The 25,254-nt window shown below is 44.5% G+C and overlaps 1 protein-coding gene across 1 annotated transcript in view; it reads right to left on the bottom strand.

Moving 5' to 3' along the window:
- Positions 1 to 25,254, bottom strand: part of LOC126198963 (lipase 3-like) — a 202,432-nt gene that overhangs the window by 79,709 nt on the left and 97,469 nt on the right. Inside the window, exon 4 of the mRNA XM_049935613.1 lies at positions 4,135 to 4,381. Coding sequence (XP_049791570.1) covers positions 4,135 to 4,381 — 247 coding nt within the window. The remainder of the gene's footprint in view (positions 1 to 4,134; positions 4,382 to 25,254) is intronic.

Genomic DNA, 25,254 nt, shown 5'->3' with positions numbered 1-25,254 from the left:
AATAGGAACCCCCTTTTCTTATTACTATTATTAATATTATATTCGTGTAGTACGTAAAGAACGGCCGGCCGGTGAGGCCGAGCGGTTCTAGGCGCTTCAGTCTGGAACCGCGCGATCGCTACGGTCGCAGGTTCGAATCCTGCCTCGGGCATGGATGTGTGTGCTGTCCTTAGGTTAGTTAGGTTTAAGTAGTTCTAAGTTCTAGGGGACTGATGACCATAGATCTTAAGTCCCATAGTGCTAAGAGCCATTTGAACGATTTTGACGTAAAGAAATATGAATGTCTTAGCTGGACAACTTTTTTCGCTTTGTGGTAGATGGCGCTGTAATAGTCACAAACATATGGCTCACAATTTTAGACGAACAGTTGGTAACAGGTAGGTTTTTTAAATTAAAATACAGAACGTAGGTACGTTTAAACATTTTATTTCGGTTGTTCCAATGTGATACATGTACCTTTGTGAACTTATCATTTCTGAGGACGCATGCTGTTACAGCGTGATTACCTGTAAATACCACATTAATGCAATAACTGCCCAAAATGATGTCCGTCAACCTCAATGCATTTGGCAATACGTGTAACGACATTCCTCTCAACAGCGAATAGTTCGCCTTCCGTAATGTTCGCACATGCATTGACAATGCGCTGACGCATTTCGTTAGGCGATGTCAGTGAATCACGATAGCAAACATCCTTCAACTTTCCCCACAGAAAGAAATCCGGGGACGTCAGATCTGGTGAACGTGCGGGCCATTGTATGGTGCTTCGACGAACAATCCACCTGTCATGAAATATGCTATTAAATACTGCTTTAACCGCACGCGAGCTATGTGCCGGACATCCATCATGTTGGAAGTACATCACCATTCTGTCATTCAATGAAACATCTTGTAGCAACATCGGTAGAACATTACGTAGGAAATCAGCATACATTGCACAATTTAGATTGCCATCGATAAAATGGGGGCCAATTATCCGTCCTCCCATAATGCCGCACCATACATTAACCCACCAAGGTCGCTGATGTTCCACTCGTCGCACCCATCGTGGATTTTCCGTTGCCCACTAGTGCATATTATGCCAGTTTACGTTACCGCTGTTGGTGAATGACGCTTCTTCGCTAAATAGAAAGCGTGCAAAAAATCTGTCATCGTCCCGTAATTTCTCTTGCCCAGTTGCAGAACTGTACACGGCGTTCGAAGTCGTTGCCATGCAATTCCTGGTGCATAGAAATATGGTATGAGTGCAATCGATGTTGATGTAGCATTCTCAACACCAACGTTTTTGAGATTCCCGATTCTCGCGCAGTTTGTCTGCTACTGATGTGCGGATTAGCCGCGAGACCAGCTAAAACACCTACTTGGGCATCATTATTTGTTGCAGGTCGTAGTTGACGTTCCACATGTGGCTGAACATCTCCTGTTTCATTGAATAACGTAACTATCCGACGAACGGTCCGGACACTTGGATGATGTCGTCCAGGATACCGAGCAGCATGCATAGCACACGCCCGTTGGGCATTTTGATCACAATAGCCATACATCAACACGAATCGACCTTTTCCGCAATTGGTAAACTGTCCATTTTAACACGGGTAATGTATCACGAAGCAAATACCGTCCGCACTGGCGGAATGTTACGTGATACCAAGTACTTATATGTTTGTGACTATTACAGCGCCACATATCACAAAACGAAAATAGTGGTCCAACTAGAACATTCATATTTCTTTACGTACTACACGAATATGTAATAAAAATAGGGGTTCCTATTTTAAAAAAACGCAGTTGATATCCGTTTGGCCTATGGCAGCGCCATCTAGCTGGTCAACCATAGTGCCATCTGGTTTCCCCCTTCAAGCTAGACGAGTTTCGTTGTATGTAGTTTTTCGTTTGATGCTTATTTCTGGAGACATTTGGCCCGGTCACTATCAATGGACCACGCTGTATAAGATGCCAACCTCGTTTTGAGGCGCCTGAGACGTTTAAAATTTGTATCTGGTCTAATTGCGCCATCGTCAGTTACTTAGCTACCGAAATGGTAAAACTCATCCGCTTCATTTAATGTATCATTTGATTATCTAACTCCTTTAGTATCGCCTGATTTATGAGGGGCGGTCGATAAGTAATACAACATATTTATTTCTGAAAGCAATTTGGTTTCATTCAGGGTTGCAATGTACCATACTGTTCCCCACTCTTTTGGCTATAAAGCACTATTTTTCGACATAATCTTAAATGCGACGGTCTTACGTCACCTTAGCGGAAGGGGTTGTATGTCCTCAGGGAATCACTTACTGGTCGACGTCGGAGCCAACGTCTCGCTGCATCAATAACCTTCCCAGCATCCACTTACTGCTACTTGCGAACTGCATCCTTCATTGGGCCAAAGAGCTGGTAGTCGGAAGGTGCGAGATCCGGGCTGTAGGGTGCATGAGAAAGAACAGGCCAATGAATTTTTGTGGGCTCCTCCAGGCTGAGCAGAATTGCGTGCGGCCTTGCGTTGACATGAAGGAGACGTTCGTCTGCATTTGTGTGGCGACAAACATGATGAAGTCGTTCATTCAGTTTCCTGAGTGTAGCACAGTATACTTGTGAGTTGATACCGGCACCATGAGGCCGGGGATCAGAGTCCCAGAGGATCGTCCCCATGACTTTACAGGCTGAGGGAGAGCTTTCGAACTTTTTCTTCGGAAGACAGGTGGTGTGGCACCACTCCATGACTGCTGTTTTGTTTCCGGTTCGAAGTATTGAGGCAACGGCCTTGCCGAAGTGGTAACACAAGTTCAAGTCGGATCACCGAAGTGCCGTCTAGCTGGGTTAGCACTTGGATGGGTGACCATCCGGTCTGCAAGCGGGGTGCACTCAGCCCTTGTGAGGCACACAGAGGAGCTACTTGATTAAGAAGTGGCAGCTCCGGTCTCGTAAACTGACATACGGCCAGGAGAGCCGTGTGCTGACCATATGCCCGTCCATATCCGGATCCAGTGACGCCTGTGGGCTGAGAATGACACGGCGGCCGGTCGGTACCGTTGGGCCTCGCAAGGCCTGTTCGGACGGAGTTTAGTTTTCTTTATGCCGTCAGCGGTGCCGAGCGGTTCTAAGCGCTTCAGTCCGGAACCGCGCGACTGAGGTTCGAATCCTGCCTGGGGCATGGATGTGTGTGATGTCCTTAGGTTAGTTAGGTTTAAGTAGTTCTAAGTTATAGGGGATTGATGACCTCAGATGTTAAGTCCCATAGTGCTCAGAGCCATTTGAACCATTTAGTTTTCTTTTTTAGTTCGAAGTATTGAACCCATGTTTCATCGGCTGTGAAGATGTTCACAAACAATTGTCACGATCAGTCTCGTAACGCGCAGGCAATTCCGCACAGGTGGTCCTTCGTTGCTCTTTATGGTCTTGTATTAGGCGGCGGGGAATCCAGCGGACACACATCATTGAATAGTCCAACTGGTGAACGAGTGTGTCGGCGCTACTAACAGAGACGTCGAGTTGACCAGGGAGGTGTCTGATTGTGATCCGCCGATCGCCTCGAAGACCGCACGTTGAACACTGCAGGAGTCACAACTGAGTCCAGCCGGGCGGCACGCTTGAGATCGCACGGGTGTGTGCGACCTAGTTGCGATGATAAGACGCCCGACGACTCACCGTGCCTTTCTTCAGTCTCTTCGTAGACATTCCGCAAGTGCCTGTGAATATCTGAGATGCTTGGTTTTCCGCCAAAATAAATTCAATGACAGCTCTCTGCAACAAGCGCACATTTTTTGCAGACGTCATTTTGAAGGCTACGTATTGCGCCGCCTCCTACCAGAAGTTCATGAAACCATAGAGGCTGAAGCGAGTATATTCCATGACGTCCCACAACAAGTTCTGTCATATTTTCCACCGAAATTGGCCAAGAAAAAAAAAGTGGTGTATCAGTTATGGAACGCTCCTCGTAATTCTTCTACACTCCATTGTCCTTGTTTTAGTTTTGTTTCTGACCACCTTACTCTTCAAGACACTATGCAACCTACTCAGCTGTTCTTCCTAGTTCTTTCCTTTCTGTGACAGAACTAACCGTTATAGAACTTGTGAGTAACTTATAATACGGCCTTCCACTTTCGGGCTCTGCGCTGGGAGTGGAGTACTTACGGCGATGGACTGCGCCAGAGGCGCGGCGGCGCGCAGCGGCGGGCTGTAGAGGTCAGACATGAAGACGGCAGGCGCCAGCAGGAACGCGGCCCGCACCTTGCGGCTGTATTCGGGCCGCAGCGAGGCCAGCACGTAGAACATGGTGCCGCCCATCGAGTGCCCCACGTACACCAGCTGCGGCCGGCGCGTCTGCTGCAGCACGTAGTCCACCACCGCCGGCAGGTCCTCCATCCCGCTTTCGTGCCAGCTGAGGGCAGGTCCAAGTGCTAGTAGAGTTGTAAAACTAACGCAGGCTACGACAGATTATCACAAATAAACTTCTTGAAACTTCCTAGCTGATCAAAACTGTGTGCCGGACCGAGACTCGAACTCGGGACTTTTGCCATTCGCAGACAAGCGCTCTACCAATAATTTCGTTCTAGAAATATCACTCAGGCTGTGGCTAAGCCATGTCTCCGCAATATCCTTTCTTCCAGGTGTGCTAGTTCTACTGGGTTCGCAGGAGAGCTTCTGTGAAGTTTAGAAGGTAGGAAACGAGGTACCGACGGAATTAAAGCTGTGAGGACGGGGCGTGAGTCGTGCAGGGTAGCTCAGTTGGTAGAGCGCTTGTCCGCGAAAGGCAAAAGTCCCGAGTTCGAGTCTAGGTCCGACACACAGTTTTGATCTGCCAGGAAGTTTCATATCAGCGCACACTCCACGGTAGAGTAAAAATTCATTCAATAAACTTCTTGTTGTTGTTGCTGTCTTCAGTCCAAAGACTGGTTTGATTCAGCTCTCCATGCTACTCTATCCTATGCAAGCGTCTCCGCCTCCGAGTAACTGCTGCAACCTACATCCGTCTGAATCTGCTTAATGTATTCATCTCTTGGTCTTCCTCTATGATTTTTAATTCCCCCCCCCCCCCCCCCCCAAGCTTCCCTCCAGTACTAAACTGGTGATCCCTTCATGCCTGAGCCGGCCGGTGTGGCCGTGCGGTTCTAGGCGCTTCAGTCTGGAACCGCGTGGCCGCTACCATCGCAGGTTCTAATCCTGCCTCGGGCATGGATGTGTGTTATGTCCTTAGGTTAGTTTTAAGTAGTTATAGGGGACTGATAACCACAGATGTTAAGTCTCATAGTGCTCAGAGCCCTTGCCTGAGAATGTGTCCTACCAACCGATCTCTTCTTCTAATTAGGTTGTCCCAAAAATTTCTCTTCTCCCGAATTCTATTCAGTACCTCCTCATTAGTTACGCGATCTATTTATCTCATTTTCAACATTCTTCTGTAGCACCACATTTCAAAGGCTTATATTCTCTTCTTGTCTAAACTGTTTATCGTCCATTTTCACTTCCATACATGGCTACACTCCATACAAATACTTTCAGAAAGGACTTCCTGACACTTAAATCTATACTCGATGTTAACAAATTTCTCTTCTTCAGAAACGCTTTTCTTGCAATTGTCATTCTGCATTTTACATACTTCCCACTTCGACCATCTACATCTACATCTACATACATACTCCGCAATCCACCATACGGAGCGTGGCGGAGGGTACCTCGTACCACAAGTAGCATCTTCTCTCCCTGTTCCACTCCCAAACAAAACGAGGGAAAAATAACTGCCTATATGCCTCTGAACGAGCCCTAATCTCTCTTATCTTATCTTTGTGGTCTTTCCGCGAAATGTAACTTGGCGGCAGTAAAATTGTACTGCAGTCAGCCTCAAATGCTGGTTCTTTAAATTTCCTCAGTAACGATTCACGAAAAGACGCCTCCTTTCCTCTAGAGACACCTACCCGAGTTCCTGAAGCATTTCCGTAACACTCTCGTGATGATCAAACCTACCAGTAACAAATCTAGCAGCCCGCCTCTGAATTGCTTCTATGTGCTCCCTCAATCCGACCTGATAGGGATCCCAAAAGCTCGAGCAGTACTCAACAATAGGTCGTATTAGTGTTTTATAAGCGGTCTCCTTTACAGATGAACATCTTCCCAAAATTCTACCAATGAACCGAAGACGACTATCCGCCTTCCCCACAACTGTCATTACATGCTTGTCCCACTTCATATCGCCGTGCAATGTTACGCCCAAATATTTAATCGACGTGACTGTGTCAAGTGCTACACTACTATTGGAGTATTCAAACATTACGGGATTCTTTTTCCTATTCATCTGCATTAATTTACATTTATCTATATTTAGAGTTATCTGCCATTCTTTACACCAATCACAAATCGTGTCCAAGTCATCTTGTATCCTCCTATAGTCACTCAACGACGACACCTTCACGTAGACCACAGCATCATCAGCAAACAGCCGCACATTGCTATCCACCCTATCCAAAAGATCATTTATGTAGATAGAAAACAACAGCGGACCTACCACACTTCCCTGGGGCATTCCAGATGATATCCTCACCTCCGATGAACACTCACTATCGAGGACAACGTACTGGGTTCTATTACTTAAGAAATCTTCGAGCCACTCACAATCTGGAAACCAATCCCATATGCTCGTACCTTAGTTAGGAGTCTTCAGTGGGGCAACGAGTCAAACCCTTTCCGGAAGTCAAGGAATATGGCATCCGTCTGATAGCCTTCATCCATAGTTCGCAAGATATCATGTGAAAAAAGGGCGAGTTGCGTTTCGCAGGAGCGATGCTTTCTAAAGCCGTGATGATGCATGGACAGCAACTTCTCTGTCTCAAGGAAATTCATTATATTCGAACTGAGAATATGTTCGAGAATCCTGCAACAAACCGATGTTAAGGATATTGGTCTATAATTTTGAGGATCCGTCCTTCTACCCTTCTTATATACAGGCGTCACCTGCGCTTTTTTCCAGTCGCTCGGGACTTTATGTTGGGCAAGAGATTCGCGATAAATGCTAGCTAAGTAAGGAGCCAATGCAGTAGAGTACTCTGTAAATCCGAATTGGAATCCCATCAGGCCCTGGCGATTTATTTATTTTCAACCCATTCAGCTGCTTCACAACCCGAGGGATGTCTATCACTATGTCCTCCATACGGGAATCTGTACGAAACTCAAATGGTGGTATGTTTCTACGATCCTTCTGCGTGAAAGATTTCTCAAATGCTAAATTTAAAATTTCAGCTTTCGTTTTGCTGTCTTCCGTTGTCAGGCCAGACTGATCAGTGAGTGACTGGATGGAAGCCCTCGACCCGCTTACCGATTTTACGTAAGACCAGAATTTCCTTGGGTTTTCGGCAAGATGTTTTGCTGAGGTATGACGGTGGTAGTGGTTGTATGCTTCGCGCATCGCTCTTTTTACAGCAACACGAATCTCTACTAAATTTTCCTGACCTCATTCTCCCGATCTTTCTTGTATCGCGAGTGCAACTGTCTTTGCTTCCTGAGCATTCTCGGAATTGCGCTGTTAAACCACGGTGGGTCTTTTCCGTCCGTAACCCACTTTTTCGGCACGTACTTCTCCAATGGGTGATTTACAATGTGTTTAAAATTTGCCCATAATTCTTCCATGTCCATAGTACCGGAAGTAAATGAAGTCTATTCATTTACTAAATGGGATGCTAACAACTGCTTATCTGTTCTTTCTAGTAAGAATACTCTCCTAGCCTTCTTGACCGACTTTTTAACTTTAGTAACCGTAGTCGTAATGACAACATCATGATCACTAGTCCCTGTCTCAACACTGACACCGTCGATGAGGTCTGGTCTGTTCGTGGCTACGAGATCTAAAATATTTCCATTACGCGTTGGCTGTCGCTTTTGCTGCTCAAGACACCTGATTTGCTTCCCGAACAATAAAACTCATCTACTACTTTAAGTGTCTCATTTGCTAATCTAATTTCCTCGGAATCATAATATTTATTTGGACTCATTCCATTATTATCGTTTGGCTTTTGTTGATGTTCATCTTATATGCTCTTTTCAAGACACTGTCCATTTCGTTCAAATGTTCTTCCAAGTCCTTTGCTCTCTCTGACGGAATTACAATGTCATCGGCAAACCTCATAGTTTTTATTTCTTCTCCCTGGACTTTAATTCCAGGGAGAAGTAAACGAAGACTACAATAATTTCCCAAGTAGCCATGGTCAGTTAATAGCCACGTTACCGGTGCGATAATCCTCTTGCATACCTGTCAGGCATTACCTCGAGTCCGCCCCCAGTAGCTGAGTGGTCACCGCGACAGACTGTCAATCCAAAGGGCCCGGGTTCGATTCCCGGTTGGGTCGGAGATTTTCTTCGCTCAGGGACTGGGTGTTGTGTTGTCATCATCATCATTTCATCCCCATCGACGCGCAAGTCGCCGAAGTGGCGTCAAATCGAAAGACTTGCACCAGGTGAACGGTCTACCCGACGGGAGGCTCTCGTCACACGACATTTCATTTCATTTCACCTCATCTCGATCATTTTTTCTGCATATGTGATCAGTGTATTACTACATTCCTCTAGAATATTCGAATCGTCTAGAAACTCAGTGAGGATATATATTTAAGTGACAAAAGTCATGGGTTAGTGATTTGCACATATACAGATGCACGTAGTACCGTGTACGAAAGGTATAAAAGGGCAGTTCATTGGCGGCGTTGTCATTTATACTCAGGTGGTTCATGTGAAAATGTTTCAGACCTGATTATGGCCGCACCACGAGACTGAACGCTGAATGATAGTTGGAGCGAGACGCATGAGACATCACATTTTAGCAAATGTCAGAGAATTCAATATTCCGGGATCCACAATGTCAGGAATGTGCCGATAACATCAAATTTCTGGTATTACATCCCACCACGAGCAACCCGGTCGCCCACAGCCTTCACTTAAAACTCGAGAGCAGCGGCGTTTGCGTAGTGTTGTCAGTGCCAACAGTCAAGCACCACTGCGTGAAATTGCCGCAGAAATTAATGTGGGACATACGACGAAGGTATCCATTAGGACAGTGCGGTGAAATTTGACGTTAATGTGCTATGGCAGCTGACGACCGACGCGAGTACCTTTGCGAACAGCACAACATCGCCTGCAACGCTCTCCTGTGTTCGTGGCCATATCGGTTGGACCCAAAACAACGTGAAACCGTGGCTCGGTCAGATGAGTTCAGTTGGTAAGAGCTGATGGTACGGTTCGGCTGTGGCACAAACCCCGCGAAGCCATGGAAATAAGTTGTCAACAAGGCACTGAGCAAGCTGTCGGTGGCTCCCAAAGGTGCAGGCTGTGTTTACATGGAATGGATTTGGTCCTCTGGAGACCGCTTGCAGCCATTCATGGACTTCTTGTTCCCAAACAACGACAGACTTTTTACGGATGACAATGCGTCATGTCACTGGACCACAATTATTCGCGACTGGTTCTTTCTGGACAATTCGAGTGAATGATTGGATCTCCCAGATCGTCCGACATGAATCCCATCAAACATTTATGGACCATAATCGAGAGGGCAGTTCGTGCACAAGGTCCTGCAACACTTCCGCTATTGTGGACGGCTATAGAAGTAGCCAACGACTTGATGAGCCCATGCCACGTCCATCTGCTGCGCTAAGCTGGGCAAAAGATCTGACACGATGTGAGGGGTATCTCATGAATTTTGCCACCTCAGCGTGTAAAGGGTCGCTTAACCTACTGAATATTACTACTCTACAGAGTTATTCTCCTGTCTGTTACTTAAAAAAGGTCAGTATTTATAGAAAAATTCAAATTGTCAGGTTTTGTTCGAAAATTGTTGATTTGTAATGTGAAAAACAGGGATGTTATAGCAAGAATAATAAAAAGGTAGAGAGTTATCATATAATGATAGAAAACAAAATTTCCCGAAAAAAATAAAAACTCATAACAAATACATATCCAACATCCCATCAATACTTCCTCGAGCTTATATAAAACATGTTTCTGTTATTCACAAAGAAATTTTCCACTTATCAACAGTAGCAGAAAACTCTTGTTCGTGATGAAGGACCTTCTATTGAGTATAAAATAACAAAAATAATTATATAGATTTTTTATGTTTCTGCTTGTAAAATGTACCTGCATCAAAAATGATTGCTTTGGTTACATAAAAGCGCAGAAGTAATGCAATCAACTAAAAATACTGACAAAGTACTTATATATACTTATAAAACGCAGTTTATATTTCATAAGGATATAAAACTAACTCTAAACGATGAGCGGTCCTTATTATATGCAAAAAAAACAAACAAAAACCAAAGAGAAGCCGTTGGCTCCAAGTTTCTCGCCCACAAATTCATTTATGTTTCTTTTCCTGCCAATGCTACTGGTAATCCTACCGTTTTCTACGTTATTTATGTAGTGTAACAAAACTACTGAATCCTAGTTTTGGTAAAGCGCACCTATAACTGCTAGCCATTACTAGTTCAACATCGGCAACGATAACGCCGAAATTTTACTTGCTGTGGGTATACAGCACAGTTATGGGAATACATCATTAAATTTGTAGGTGACTTAGGCGCGAAACTGAGATCACAAAGCTGATACGTGATATGTTTCTGTGGCGGTGGGGGAAGGGGGGGGGGTAGGTAAATTTCCATTACTGCAGTTATCGAAACCAATGTTTACAAATACTCTCGACACTAAGTCATAGCTGAATTATTCGATAAATATGATCACTTATCGATAAGCAAGCTACAGCGTGCACTATCAGTAGGTTCCAAAACGTCGTGCATAAAAGGATTTTTCCAGGGCTCATACTTTGAGTTATATTGCTGATAAAAAGATGGGCTTAAGCGTTTTGGATAGGCCTTGAGCTAGGGACAATTTGTATACCCAACAGAAGGATCGTCTTACTGTAACTATCCTACTTTTTGTATTATTTGTGGTCTGCGGTACGCCTGAAGTGGCTTATGGAGGCACCATTTAGTTCATGGGCGGTTCCTGAGAAAAGCAACTAACACCAGCAAATAGCTCCTATTTTAACGGAATGTTCTTTAGGCTTTTATCTAGAAGTACCATCTATCCGCTTTCAAAAATCTTTGTCCGCTACCGAGAAACAACCCTAAAAACATTATTTTTAGGTACCAGAACCGTGCCGCAGAATCCAAAACCGCTATGCATAGCAAATAGGTGTAATGCTTATGATATATTCCTAAGATACCAGTCTCAAACAACATTGCAAAATTTCTTGATATCTGTATTTCCGAAATACAGAGATCCAAATTACCCTACTTGTACATGTGAAATATGTACGTAAAATTCGATGTGAGACGAAAACATAATTTATGAAGTGGCGTAACACGGAGAAATATTTTGTAAAGTGTTTCAATCATCATCAAAAGGGTTCTGGGAAGCATACGTAATAGTACTAAAGTACAGGAAAAATTTTTGTGCACATAAAAATATGGATGAGATGTAAAATTAGTTTTGTGTTATTTCAGTTTCATTTGAGTAAACTATCAAAATTTTACTGACCAATAAAGTTCTTTTCGTATGAGTGGCGTGCCCTGCTGTAACGAGAGAAAGAAGGAACCAGCGTAAAAAAGCTCCTATTGGAGCAGAAAAAAGGCGAATATGCTCCTGTTTCATATACCCTGATTGAAAAGTGGGATACGGCTGCCTGAAATTTTGACATGCGAACATACTCGCACTTTTTCATGCTGAGAGAGAAGTAGTCAGTGGTAGTGGGAAAGAGATGTACACTCCTGGAAATGGAAAAAAGAACACATTGACACCGGTGTGTCAGACCCACCATACTTGCTCCGGACACTGCGAGAGGGCTGTACAAGCAATGATCACACGCACGGCACAGCGGACACACCAGGACCCGCGGTGTTGGCCGTCGAATGGCGCTAGCTACGCAGCATTTGTGCACCGCCGCCGTCAGTGTCAGCCAGTTTGCCGTGGCATACGGAGCTCCATCGCAGTCTTTAACACTGGTAGCATGCCGCGACAGCGTGGACGTGAACCGTATGTGCAGTTGACGGACTTTGAGCGAGGGCGTATAGTGGGCATGCGGGAGGCCGGGTGGACGTACCGCCGAATTGCTCAACACGTGGGGCGTGAGGTCTCCACAGTACATCGATGTTGTCGCCAGTGGTCGGCGGAAGGTGCACGTGCCCGTCGACCTGGGACCGGACCGCAGCGACGCACGGATGCACGCCAAGACCGTAGGATCCTACGCAATGCCGTAGGGGACCGCACCGCCGCTTCCCAGCAAATTAGGGACACTGTTGCTCCTGGGATATCGGCGAGGACCATTCGCAACCGTCTCCATGAAGCTGGGCTACGGTCCCGCACACCGTTAGGCCGTCTTCGGCTCACGCCCCAACATCGTGCAGCCCGCCTCCAGTGGTGTCGCGACAGGCGTGAATGGAGGGACGAATGGAGACGTGTCGTCTTCAGCGATGAGAGTCGCTTCTGCCTTGGTGCCAATGATGGTCGTATGCGTGTTTGGCGCCGTGCAGGTGAGCGCCACAATCAGGACTGCATACGACCGAGGCACACAGGGCCAACACCCGGCATCATGGTCTGGGGAGCGATCTCCTACACTGGCCGTACACCACTGGTGATCGTCGAGGGGACACTGAATAGTGCACGGTACATCCAAACCGTCATCGAACCCATCGTTCTATCATTCCTAGACCGGCAAGGGAACTTGCTGTTCCAACAGGACAATGCACGTCCGTATGTATCCCGTGCCACCCAACGTGCTCTAGAAGGTGTAAGTCAACTACCCTGGCCAGCAAGATCTCCGGATCTGTCCCCCATTGAGCATGTTTGGGACTGGATGAAGCGTCGTCTCACGCGGTCTGCACGTCCAGCACGAACGCTGGTCCAACTGAGGCGCCAGGTGGAAATGGCATGGCAAGCCGTTCCATAGGACTACATCCAGCATGTCTACGATCGTCTCCATGGGAGAATAGCAGCCTGCATTGCTGCGAAAGGTGGATATACACTGTACTAGTGCCGACATTGTGCATGCTCTGTTGCCTGTGTCTATGTGCCTGTGGTTCTGTCAATGTGATCATGTGATGTATCTGACCCCAGGAATGTGTCAATAAAGTTTCCCCTTCCTGGGACAATGAATTCACGGTGTTCTTATTTCAATTTCCAGGAGTGTAAAAGTGATTAATATTGGAAGATAGTAGACGATGGTTGTGGTATAGAAAGAACGAAAGAGACAATGGCAGTGTGAGAGAAAGAGACAGACTGGCAGTGGAACATAGTGACATTGACAGAACAGTGCTAGGAAAAGAGTGAAGGAGACAGTGCCAGCGGGAGAGGAATAAAGAGAAGGAGAAAGTGAAAGTGGGTGTGAGCCATTAATAATGAGAGACAGTCTATGAGAATGACAATGTATAAGACAGAGATAGCGACAGTGGGAATGAATGAATGAGATAGTTACAGTAAGAGAGAGCAAGAGCGAGACAGTTGTAGTGAGAGGTGGCAGTATTAGCAGGACAGAACGAAGGAGACTGTGGCTGTGAGACAGGAGACAGGCGCAGTTAGAGGGAGACACAAAGATATAATGACAATGAACTGGTCTGAATGAGGGACTGAGAATGCGCGAGTGGGAGTGGATGAGTATGAGCCTTTACAGCGATAGATGGGGTGTGAGAGAGTTAGTTAGGGGAGCTTGTGGAGGTGAGAGGTGAATTGCATGTTAAAAAGAGCGCGAATATGTTCGCATGGCAAAATTTTTGGAAAATTTTTTAAAGCTGATGAGGAAGCTATAATGAGACATCTGGTGCCCCACTCTTCAGAATCTTTTAATAGAGTGGAACATATTCGCCCTTTTCGTGTTCTGATAGCAGCATTTTCCGCTGTTAAGTATTTATTTTATTCAGCATGTGTTGTAAGTAGTAAAAGCATTTCTTTTGGCCTATAGTCAAGTACAATACGTACGTTCTACACATCATTTATGTTAGAACAAAGGAAGTAATTAAAAACAAAAGTGGGATTTGATGATGCAAATAACACTTCGTTTCTTTCATGCTGCGTATTAAACATGTAATGTGTAATCAGTAGGTGCCAAAAATTGTTGAAATTTATTAAATATATTCCACATTATCCTTCATTACTCGCGATTTATTTATCAGGCTCTTGGTATAACCCTGGCCGCACGGTTTGAGGCGCAATGCCACCGATTGCGCGGCCCCTCCCGCCGGATATTCGAGTCCTCCTTCGGGCATGACTGTATATGTTGTTCTTGGCATAAGTTAGTTTGTCTGTATGTCTAGGGACCGATGACCTCAACAGTTTGGTGATATACAATATGTACAACAACCAAGAGGGAATAATAAGAGTGGACGATCAAGAACGAAGTGCTCGTATTAAGAAGGGTTAAGACAAGGCTGTAGCCTTTCGCCCCTATTCTTCAATCTGTACATCTAGGAAGCAATGATGGAAATAAAAGAAAGGTTCAGGAGTGGAATTATAATACAAGGTGAAAGGATATCAATGATACGATTCGCTGATGACATTGCTATCCTGAGTGAAAGTGAAGAAGAATTAAATGATCTGCTGAACGGAATGAACAGTCTAATGAGTACGCAGTATGGTTTGAGAGTAAATCAGAGGAGGTAATGAGAAGTAGTAGAAATGAGAACAGCGAGAAACTTAACATTTTTTTTTTTTGATGGTCACGAAGTCAATGAAGTTAAGGAATTCTGCTACCTAGGCAGTAAAATAACCAATGACGGACGGAGCAAGGAGGACATCAAAAGCAGACTCGCTATGGCAAAAAAGGCATTTCTGGCCAAGAGAAGTCTACTAATATCAAATACCGGCCTTAAGTTGAGGAAGAAATTTCTGAGGATGTACGTCTGGAGTACAGCATTGTATGGTAGTGAAACATGGACTGTGGGAAAACCGGAAGAGAAGAGAATCGAAGCATTTGAGATGTGGTGCTATAGACGAATGTTGAAAATTAGGTGGACTGATAAGGTAAGGAATGAGGAGGTTCTACGCAGAATCGGAGAGGAAAGGAATATGTGGAAAACACTGATAAGGAGAAGGGACAGGATGATAGGACATCTGCTAAGACATGAGGGAATGACTTCCATGGTACTAGAGGGAGCTGTAGAGGGCAAAAACTGTAGAGGAAGACAGAGATTGGAATACGTCAAGCAAATAATTGAGGACGTAGGTTGCAAGTGCTACTCTGAAATGAAGAGGTTAGCACAGGAAAGGAATTCGTGGCGGGCCGCATCAAACCAGTCAGCAGACGCATGGAAAAAAAAAAAAAAATTGTTCAAATGTGTGTAAAATCTTATGGGACTTAACTGATAAGGTCATCAGTTCCTAAGAGCTTACACACCACTTAACCTAAATCATCCTAAGGACAAACACACACACCCATGCCCGGAGGAGGACTCGAACTCCGCCGGGATCAACCGCACAGTCCATGACTGCAGCGCCCGAGGCCGCTCGGCTAATCCCGCGCGGCACATGTGTACATTTTTTCAGTTATTGATAACAAAAACTTTCGCATTATGGAATAGTCTTTCGTAAAATGGAATACTTTGTGAATAACCAATATTATATTCTTGTGACTCTAATTCTCAGGTTTCTGTAAATGTATACTTTGGTAAAAATTAATTTGCCGATTAAAAAGTTATTGAAACTAAAGTATTTTCATTCGAGAAAACTATTGCTGCAAATGAGAGATTGCAAGTATGGGCGTTGCGCGGAAATTCTGCTAGTCTGTTTAGCTTTTGGTCTGTAAAGATACTATGCTAGTCAGTCTGTCATTAACTTACTTTTTGCAATATAATATGCCAGTCGTCAGAAGATATAAGTAGTTTGATTCACATGTCTGTAGAAGCTGTGTCTGGTGTTAATAAATGACGAAAAAGGGCAAGAACTGTTCTTCATCACATAACAAATCCGACCTTACACAACGAGGAGGAAGCAAGAAAGGAATGTAACCATTTCCTTCCAATGACGAGTAGTGAAAGCATGGTCAACACTTATACCTAAAATGTACTTCATCTACATGATTACCCTGCAGTCACAATTAAGTGCCTGGCAGAGGGCTTATCGAACCACCTTCGAGTTATTTGTCTACCGTTCCACTCTCGAAAGGTGTACGGGAAAAACGAGCACTTAAATCTTTCTGTGCGAGCCCTGATTTTTCTTATTTCACCGTGATGATGATCATTTCTCCCTATGTATGTGGGCGCCAAGAGGATATTTTTACAATCGGAGCAGAAAGTTTGTGATTGAAATTTCACGAGAAGATCCTTCTGCAACGAAAAACGCCTTTGTTTTAATAACTGCCATCACGGTTCACGTTTGTTACTCTAATTCACTTTTTATGTCAGTGGCTCTCTCTCCCCATTTCGCGTTATGCAAAATGACTGCCCTTCTTTCAGCTTTTTCGGTGTCCTCCGTCCGTTCCAACTGACGCGGATTCTACACCGCAAAGCAATACTGTCGAAGATGGCGGACAAGCATGGTGTAAGCAGTCTCTTTTAGTAGACTTGTTGCGCTTTCTAAGCCAATAAATCGCAGTCTTTGGTTCACTTTTCTCACAAAATTACCTATGGTAACGTTTCAATTTAAGTTATTCGTAACTGTAATCTTTAAGTATTTAGTTGAACTTACAGCCTTTAGATCTGTGTGATTTACCGAGTAATTTAAATCTAGCCGATTCCTTTCAGTATTCATCTTGATGATTCCAGATGAAGTTAAATATCAACTTTTTTATATACTGTTTGAGATCGAATACTACACGGCTCTGGCAGGAATAATGACTGGGCATCAATTCCAAATGAGCTTGAATGACTCATACTGACATATCTTTGTACGCTGTTTCAAAACGCTAACAATCACGAATCCGAGTGGCTGGCGAGTTTTGGCGTTCCAGCCTTTTGGCAACCTATGACCAGAAATTTTCAGCAAGTGGGAAATCTAGAGTACATATTGACCAGGGCAACCGTCGAACATCATTTGTAGCGAGGTAGCTCTGGACAGCACGGGAAACATTGCTTTGTGTTGTCTTGCTGAAACACAAGAATATGGAAACCTCGAAGATACGGCGCAGCCATTAGCCCTAACACGCCAGGAAAGTAACAGCTGGTGTCCATATCACCGACTATGCGAACCAGAGGTGACTGTGTTATGTAGTAGATGGTACAGTCACGCCAAGTGTTGAGTCCATGTGATAATGACGAATAAAATCCATGTACGCTCGTTTTCTTTGGAGCTTTCACAAAAGGGATGCATCCGTCGTGGTAGTCATTAAAAAGACGACGTGGTGGCACAAGGCAACTAGAAACAAGTGGTGTCCCTCCTGCGCCAATATGACCGTTGGACGGTACATACTCGGCACGCACCCCTCCGCTGTCGAGTTAAGGCCAGCCCAACTATTGGTTCAAATGGCTCTGAGCACTATGGGACTTAACATCTGAGGTCATCAGTCCCCTAGAACTTAGAACTACTTAAACCTAACTAACCTAAGGACATCACACACATCCATGCCCGAGGCAGGATTCGAGCCTGCGACCGTAGCGGTCGCGCGGTTCCAGACTGAAGCGCCTAGAACCGCTCGGCCACTTGGGCCGGCCCAGCTCAACTATGACCCCGGTACTGAATGTCCGTGGTGCTCCACACATAATCGCACTGTCCGTGTGGAGACTTATCTCGCTGCAAACAACCGTGACTCAACGTATTTATCGTAGCTGTATTGTCCTTCTGAGCCCATCGATTTCAGTCTGCTATGACAGTCTTTGGATTCCGAGCAGCACTAACGTCAATATTACAGAAACATAAACCACAAGTGTGATAGGCTACAAGCTCCCACTATTGAATTTCGACGTGCGCTGGTAAACTTGCCTCTTTTGCCACAAAAAGGCAATATTCAAATTGGACTTCTGAATGTGATATCAACTACTGAATATTTTTTTTAAATACAGAATGTAGGTGGGCGTAAATCCTAACTAATTATTGTGCTTGCACTGAAACGCTAATCATGTGAATGCCAATGTTACGTATCTTGCACACAATCTCCATAGTGCTAAACTTTTACTAGCGAGGAGTTTGTTAACAGCGGGGTGGACCGTCGGAAAAGGTCACAGTACATGGAATACCTTCTCAAACATACGGCTGGCCTGCGGAAGTTTCCGGTAAGAAAACACACTACGTCGTCCGGGTCATTTACTGTTCATATGAGACGAAAGTAAAGCTCTACACGAATACTGTTTACTACATGACACTTTGGACTAATGTCACATGTTGTTATATGCACTCAAGATGACTATGTAAAAGTTGAAATCTATAATGTTGCAATGAAACAATGGATTTTGTGATCGATTGCTGTTCTTTCCTTGATTGTCCGTATTCAGCGATCGCTGCGCACAATGGGATCACGCGGATTTCAGTCTGATTAAATATAAGTTCTGTCCCTCCTCCGCTCACCTCAACATATACTACAGTCAGATCCCTTAATCACCATGAGGTATGTTCCTGGGGACGCAGTTTTTATCTGAAACCACAAATCGTCAACGGTGATTGTTAGACGAATAACCATATTAGACATAACTGCTAGATGTGAGACAAGTGTGCAATGTTACTAAAGCGGTTATCCTAGTAAAATTTGGTATGTGGATTTGCGTGAATCGGAGGCATTATCTCAGTCTCTAAAGCCATCTACCTGTTGCGGCAATTAGAGTGACTGCCTTCAAGCCGTAGAAGCCGAGGTAGTTTGTCGTAAGAAAGATGTTTGAAATAATCACAATTTGTTTTCGTGCACCATGACTCTTAACAGGACGGCCGCTGTGGCCGAGCTGTTCTCGGCGCTTCAGTCCGGAACCGTGCTGCTGCTACGGTCCTGCCTCGGGCATGGATGTGTGTGATTTCCTTAGGTTAGTTAGGTTTAAGTAGTTCTAAGTCTAGGGAACTGATGACCTCAGATGTTAAGTCCCATAGTGCTTAGAGCCATTTGAACCATTTTCTGACTCTTAACACAGGGTCACGCTGTGACCATGGTAACATCCAATACATGCACCACTACTGATTATGGAGAAGCTGAGGCATTATTTTTCCGAAAACTTCAGATTTCGCTACTCAGAATGATACTACGTGCCTATTGCAGTCTGAAGCATTAATGGTTTCGTAATAAAGGAAGCTGATGCAATGGAATGTGTGCCACCATTCCAGTGCATAACGGATGGTGCAGAACCGTCAGCATTTCCTTTGGAGTACTCCAAGGTCGACTCTGTGTGTACACAAACGTGGGCAATATTTGTTTACAGTGGATGACGTAGAACTCGATTGGCGCTGCATACCCTCTGCTGTCCAGTGATCCTAACACACGACGCTCTTGTAGCTGCATCTCTTGCAGCAGATGTCACATTTCTGAAAACTTGTTTTGCTCAGAACAGCCCTTCTGCTCCGTCAATGAAACTAATCCATTTTGATTCTGATGTAACTTAAAATAGTTTCGGCTACTAAGTGAAATGGATATTGTCAGTCGTTTTCACTATCGATCTCTTTCCTTGTAATTAATTTACCATCTCTCCATCGTGTTTGGTCTATCTTTTAGAGATTAGGGCTGCATTACTAATATCTTTCGAAAGTCTGGACCACCTCTTATTTGTGCCTTGTGAGGGATCGATTCCGTGAAATAATTCTGCCAAGACTGAAATGAGAGCTAGACTCAACTTACACTTCCATGGTTTCTTTGAAAAAATTCGGAAGTAATTGGGGTATCAAAGTCGATTTAGCAGGTCCAAGTAACTTGATGCAGATAATTACTTAATTAAAGCACTGATACAAATTCCCGATAACTTAAGAGATACTTAGTCCTGGAAAAATCCAAAATGTAATCTATTATGAGCTGCCAGTTGTTTTTTAATGTGTGGTTGTATAGAATGGTCTGACGGTAAACTAGTGATCTTAATTTTTGTTGCTAGCAAAACAAGAGCAAAACTGAGAGTTGAATATATTTAATAATTCCTATTTCTTGTTGTTATCGCATATTCTGATGATTGTATTGTACCCCATAAGTGCAATGGCCACACTGTGTTTAATTAAAGTGTGAGGAATTTTTGCCCCGAAAACAAGTAAAGCAATTTCTTTATCCTGATGGCACACAGTATGGCCTTATGGAGATGAACCCAGTGTTTAGGAGTACCTTATATAACTTTCTCAATCTAGTGTCTGATGCATCTGAAAATGACCTGGGAAGCTTGAAGTAAAAAAGAGAATTTAAACATTTGGATTTATCAAAGTTAATTGTACATGAAGGAAGTTTAATTGCGTAGCAGAAAATGTTCTTAAATGCTACAGTCCGTTACGAAATGCAAAGCTGACAGTGATCAGCGTGGGGAGGGGTGCCTCTATGGAACAAGGGAAAGGTTATAGGCTTGTCCATGATCCGACGTACTGAACCAGAGGGAATCTTTGGTGAGAGCAAAGAACACGAGACAAACTTGTCGTGACTCCTTCACAGAAATCTGCGCTGCTAATAAACTTAAAATTTGGTTAACGGATTTGCACGGGACGAGAGAGGAAAACTGATGTGAATTACAACCATTGAAACAAGAGAACCATCATTCAGTGCAACTTAAACTATGGTGATCTAAAGACTTAGTCCCGGGTTCGATTCCCGGCGGGGTCAGGGATTTTCTCTGCCTCGTGATGGCTGGGTGTTGTGTGCTGTCCTTAGGTTAGTTAGGTTTAAGTAGTTCTAAGTTCTAGGGGACTTATGACCACAGCAGTTGAGTCCCATAGTGCTCAGAGCCATTTGAGCCATTTAAAGACTTAGCTTACGACACACGTGGCAAAGACTTCATCAATTCGGAAAGAATTTGGTGTAAAGCATTGGCACTACTAACCAGTTCTAATCACGAACTAACGGTACGCAAGTAAGCAGTTACATTGTCTCTCACCATAGCTGCCTCGTGGTACAGCTCTGCAGTGTGTCCGTACCGGTCCACAACATCTCCAACGCCTCCAGCTTGTAGCACATCTCACCTTCAACTGCCCTCATTCGCTCCTCTACACCCGCGAGAGGATGCACTTTTTGGAGAACCTCCCGGAAAATCACAGCTCTAACTTTGGGGCGCAATACGACATCCCAATCGGCTCAAGTCCAAAACGCGCCGTGTGTAGCCGTTGTTCGGGTATCGAAAGCTCTCGAAACTTCTACTGCGAGCTTCCTGCAACTAATGGAAAGACACATCCACGAATTAGCTGGGCAGATCGTTCCACCTACCTGCCCAAAGTCATATACGCAAAGACAGAATGGGGCGGTGTCCTCTGCCACCATCTCTGTCCTTGTTCTTCGATTCCTTCCCTTGCTACAGTCATGTGTATTCCACCGGTTTTGCCCTCCTTTTCTATGCTTGGAGAGAACAGAAAATTCTCATTAGCCCACAGCCAAAATAAGAGAATGGGTTTCATGCAAGACAGAGTGTCCATGAAATAGAAGCTGCTGATCATAAAGGGTAAATCAGGACTAAAAGCACGTACTCCACTGACCACTTCTTGTAGGCATTGGTCTGTGTAGAAAATGATAAAGTTGTCGCATGAAAATGATAAGATACCGTATCTAGATGACAAGCTATACCCTAATGAGCGCTGTACTCAAATAAACGCACAACTTTCACTATTTTTGAAATGAAATATTTTGCTGTATACACTGCTGTGCAAACTAAGTGAAGCACCAGGAAGGGAGGAGGAAAACGAAATGGACCTTCATGGCTTGTGATTACAGTATCAAGTAAAATTTAGAAATATCTTAGCAGTGCGAGCCCGCTTATGACTCTCCCACCTCCCCCTCTGGCCTAGATGCATGCGCTGATTCGGCTGGAACTGATGTCATAAAGCCTCTGTATCCTCTAGTGAGGCAGGTTGGCCCACGACTGTGACAGCTGGTGCTTGATATCCTGGATACTGGCACTGAGACTGTCTTGACATCCAATCTGGTCCCACACATGTTTTGTCAGCGACAGATCTGTGGACGTCGCTGCTCACTGGACTACCTCAGCATCATGCAGACAGTTCATAGAGACAAGTGCCATGTGTGGACGAGCGTTGGCCTGTTAAAAATGGTTCTACTGTCAGGACGCAGAATGTTCCTGACGTACCGTTGCAGCGCCAGATTTCCCTCAATCACTACCAGTCGTGACACGTCTTCCCACACCATTGCACCAGGAATAAGCCTCTCCAAAACGTTGGAAGAAGGGGACCTCTTCCTGGATCGCCACCATACTCTCCGACGATAATCTGGGGTAGTTCAGAACCGCAATTCGTCGCTCAACACGATGTGATGCTATTCATCAGCAGTCCACGCTTCACTGTTCCGACACCACTCCAAACACAGCCGTTTATGTTGTGAAGCTAATGGCAGCGTACACTTTGGATGGGAAGTCCATAGCACATCTGATCCTCATCTCCAACCAACGGTGCAGGATGATACAGAATGTTATACGGTGCCCATTGCTTGTTCTCGGATATCGTATGCAAATGTGAAGGGATCATGATGCTCTTGGTAGATAATACTGTCTCTTGTGGTGTTCAGACGTGTTAACCAGAACATTGACAACAAGTAAGCCTGCCCTCACATTCTCATGCAGTCCAAAATAAGACGTCACATCTAAACGACTCACAAATCTGGATCTTACGCTATTCGACCAGCTGGCCAAATGGAGACCAACAATGGAACGCCTTCCAAACTCTGTCAACGCAGATTGTACTGTCTCACACGAGTACGTGGCACCTTCCTCCCCTTCATCGTGGTCATTCGACATCTGAAGCTTTTCACATCACTTGTATACCCTACCAGGCTAGGGGTAACAACACTGAACACGAGAAGCACCAATGGACTCTTGTGACCATTCTACCTGTCATAGTGAATTTGCAACTTTAATCATTCACGTGCCTAGCACGAAATGACATTGACGTTCGATCATGTCTTCTCGGTGCTTCACTTTTTCGTCAGGCAGTGTAGACATGGTGTTCAAAAGGCCAAAACTGAAAGATATTACGACTATGTCAACAAGTAATGTTTTTCGTTAAGCAGCCTGGTGTCTGTACCTTATCCAACATTATTAAACTTAATTTGATTTGATGTACCTAATGTTGTAGCGTCCTGTTGTTCGGTCTGAACCAGCTCGGTGGGCCCTGGTGCATGTTGCAGAATCAGGATGAGCACCATCAACGCATACTTTCAGCAATCGGTGGATCATCAAGGGCCGGCCGCTGTGGCCGAGCGGTTCTAGGCGCTTCAGTCCGGAATCGAGCTGCTGCTACGGTCGCAGGTTCGAATTCTGTCTCGGGCTTAGATGTGTGTGATGTCCATAGGTTAGTTAGGTTTAAGTAGTTCTAAGTCTAGGGGACTGATGACCTCAGATGTTGAGTCCCATAGTGCTTAGAGCCATTTTTGATTAGCAAGGGAGGATCCCTAAATTGGCCTGCTACATCCACGTACCTTTCCCCACCTGCCTTCTTTCTCTGGGGCTGCACAATAACCAAAATGCATTCTTGCGTTGCAATTAGTGGTGCTCCTTTTCAACGTTTATTGTAACAATAGTCTTAACAATAATGGACTGAAACAAATTTAACATTGTGTCATTGTCAATCACAACCAATAACCTCCTGGATACTCAGTACTCACTCACTATGCATTTTTAAGACCTGATTGCTTTACAAAATATGTTTGTTGTCATCTCCATCATCATATCTGTCCATTTAGGCACTGAATTTTTGAACATCATCTATATGTGGTTTCCCAAGAAAACATTACAGGTGCTGGTAGGTTCAAATGGCTCTGAGCACTATGGGACTTAACATCTATGGTCATCAGTCCCCTAGAACTTAGAACTACTTAAACCTAACTAACCTAAGGACATCACACAACACCCAGTCATCACGAGGCAGAGAAAATCCCTGACCCCGCCGGGAATCGAACCCGGACGCGGGAAGCGAGAACGCTACCGCACGACCACGAGCTGCGGACCATTACAGGTGCTCTGCTGTTCTTAATCTATACAAACGATTGAAGAGACGGTATGATCAGCCCTCTTAGATTGTTCGCAGATGATGCTGAGAGTTCACCGACTCATAAAGTGTTCAGAAGATGAAGTAGATTTCTAAAATAATTTATACAAGATATCTGTATGATTCGATAATTGGTAACTGGGCCTGAACAATGGTTCAAATGGCTCTAAGCACTATGGGACTTAACATCTGAGGTCATCAGTCCCCTAGACTTAGAACTACTTAAACCTAACTAACCTAAGGACATCACACACATCCATGCCCGTGGCAGGATTAGAACCTGCGACTGTAGCAGCAGCGCGGTTCCGGACTGAGGCGCCTAGAACCGTTCGGCCAGGCCTGAACAATAAAAAGTGCGAGGTCTTCCACATGATCCCTAATATCACGGTTACGCGATAAATCACAAAAATTTAAATGTTATTGATTCAACTAAATACGAAGGGATCACAAGCACGACCAACTTTAAATGGCATAGTCACACAGAAAATTTTGTGCAGAAGGCGAAAAAAGACTTGGGTTTTATTGGCAGAATATGTAGAAAGAGCAATAAATCTACGCTTATTCGCCCTCTTATGGATAGTACTGTGCGGTATGGAATCCTCTCCATAAGGGACTGACGAAGGACGCTGAAAAAGTTAAAAGAAGGGCAGCTCGTTTTTTATTTTCACAAAATAGAGGAGAGAGCGTAACGGATATGATAAGCGAGGTGTGGTGACCATCATTAAAACAAAGGCGTTTTTTTAGCGGCAAAATCTTTTCACAAAATTATAATTATCAACTCGCTCCTTGGAGTTTCAAAATACTTTATTGATTTCTACATAGAGAGGAATGAGTTACATGGCAAAATAGCAGTTTGCACAGGAGGATATAGGTGTTCATTTTTCTTACGAGCTATTGGAGAGCCGGACTGTAGTAAAACATTCTAAATCAACCTCTGGTACATTCTCATGTGCTAAATGCGCAGTAATCATAGATGTAGATATAGGTGAAGTACTATTGCGCTAGGCGTTTTGTTCTTCCAAATCAAACTCCAGCGGATTTTACCACGTTCGCCTTTGTCGTATTTCTTTTCGTTGCCGTGATAAGATTTTAGAGTTAACTGAAAAGCTACTCTCCACAGACAAAGCGAAAATTTCTACCTCGACTACGTCCTGGCACTGTGGTAGCCACGCGCCGGTGGCGCAGCAATCACGGCACATCAAAGGG

Source organism: Schistocerca nitens, chromosome 8 (genome assembly GCF_023898315.1).
Source record: "Schistocerca nitens isolate TAMUIC-IGC-003100 chromosome 8, iqSchNite1.1, whole genome shotgun sequence".
Classification (NCBI taxonomy): domain Eukaryota; kingdom Metazoa; phylum Arthropoda; class Insecta; order Orthoptera; family Acrididae; genus Schistocerca; species Schistocerca nitens.
This window is presented reverse-complemented; position numbering and strand designations above follow the sequence as displayed.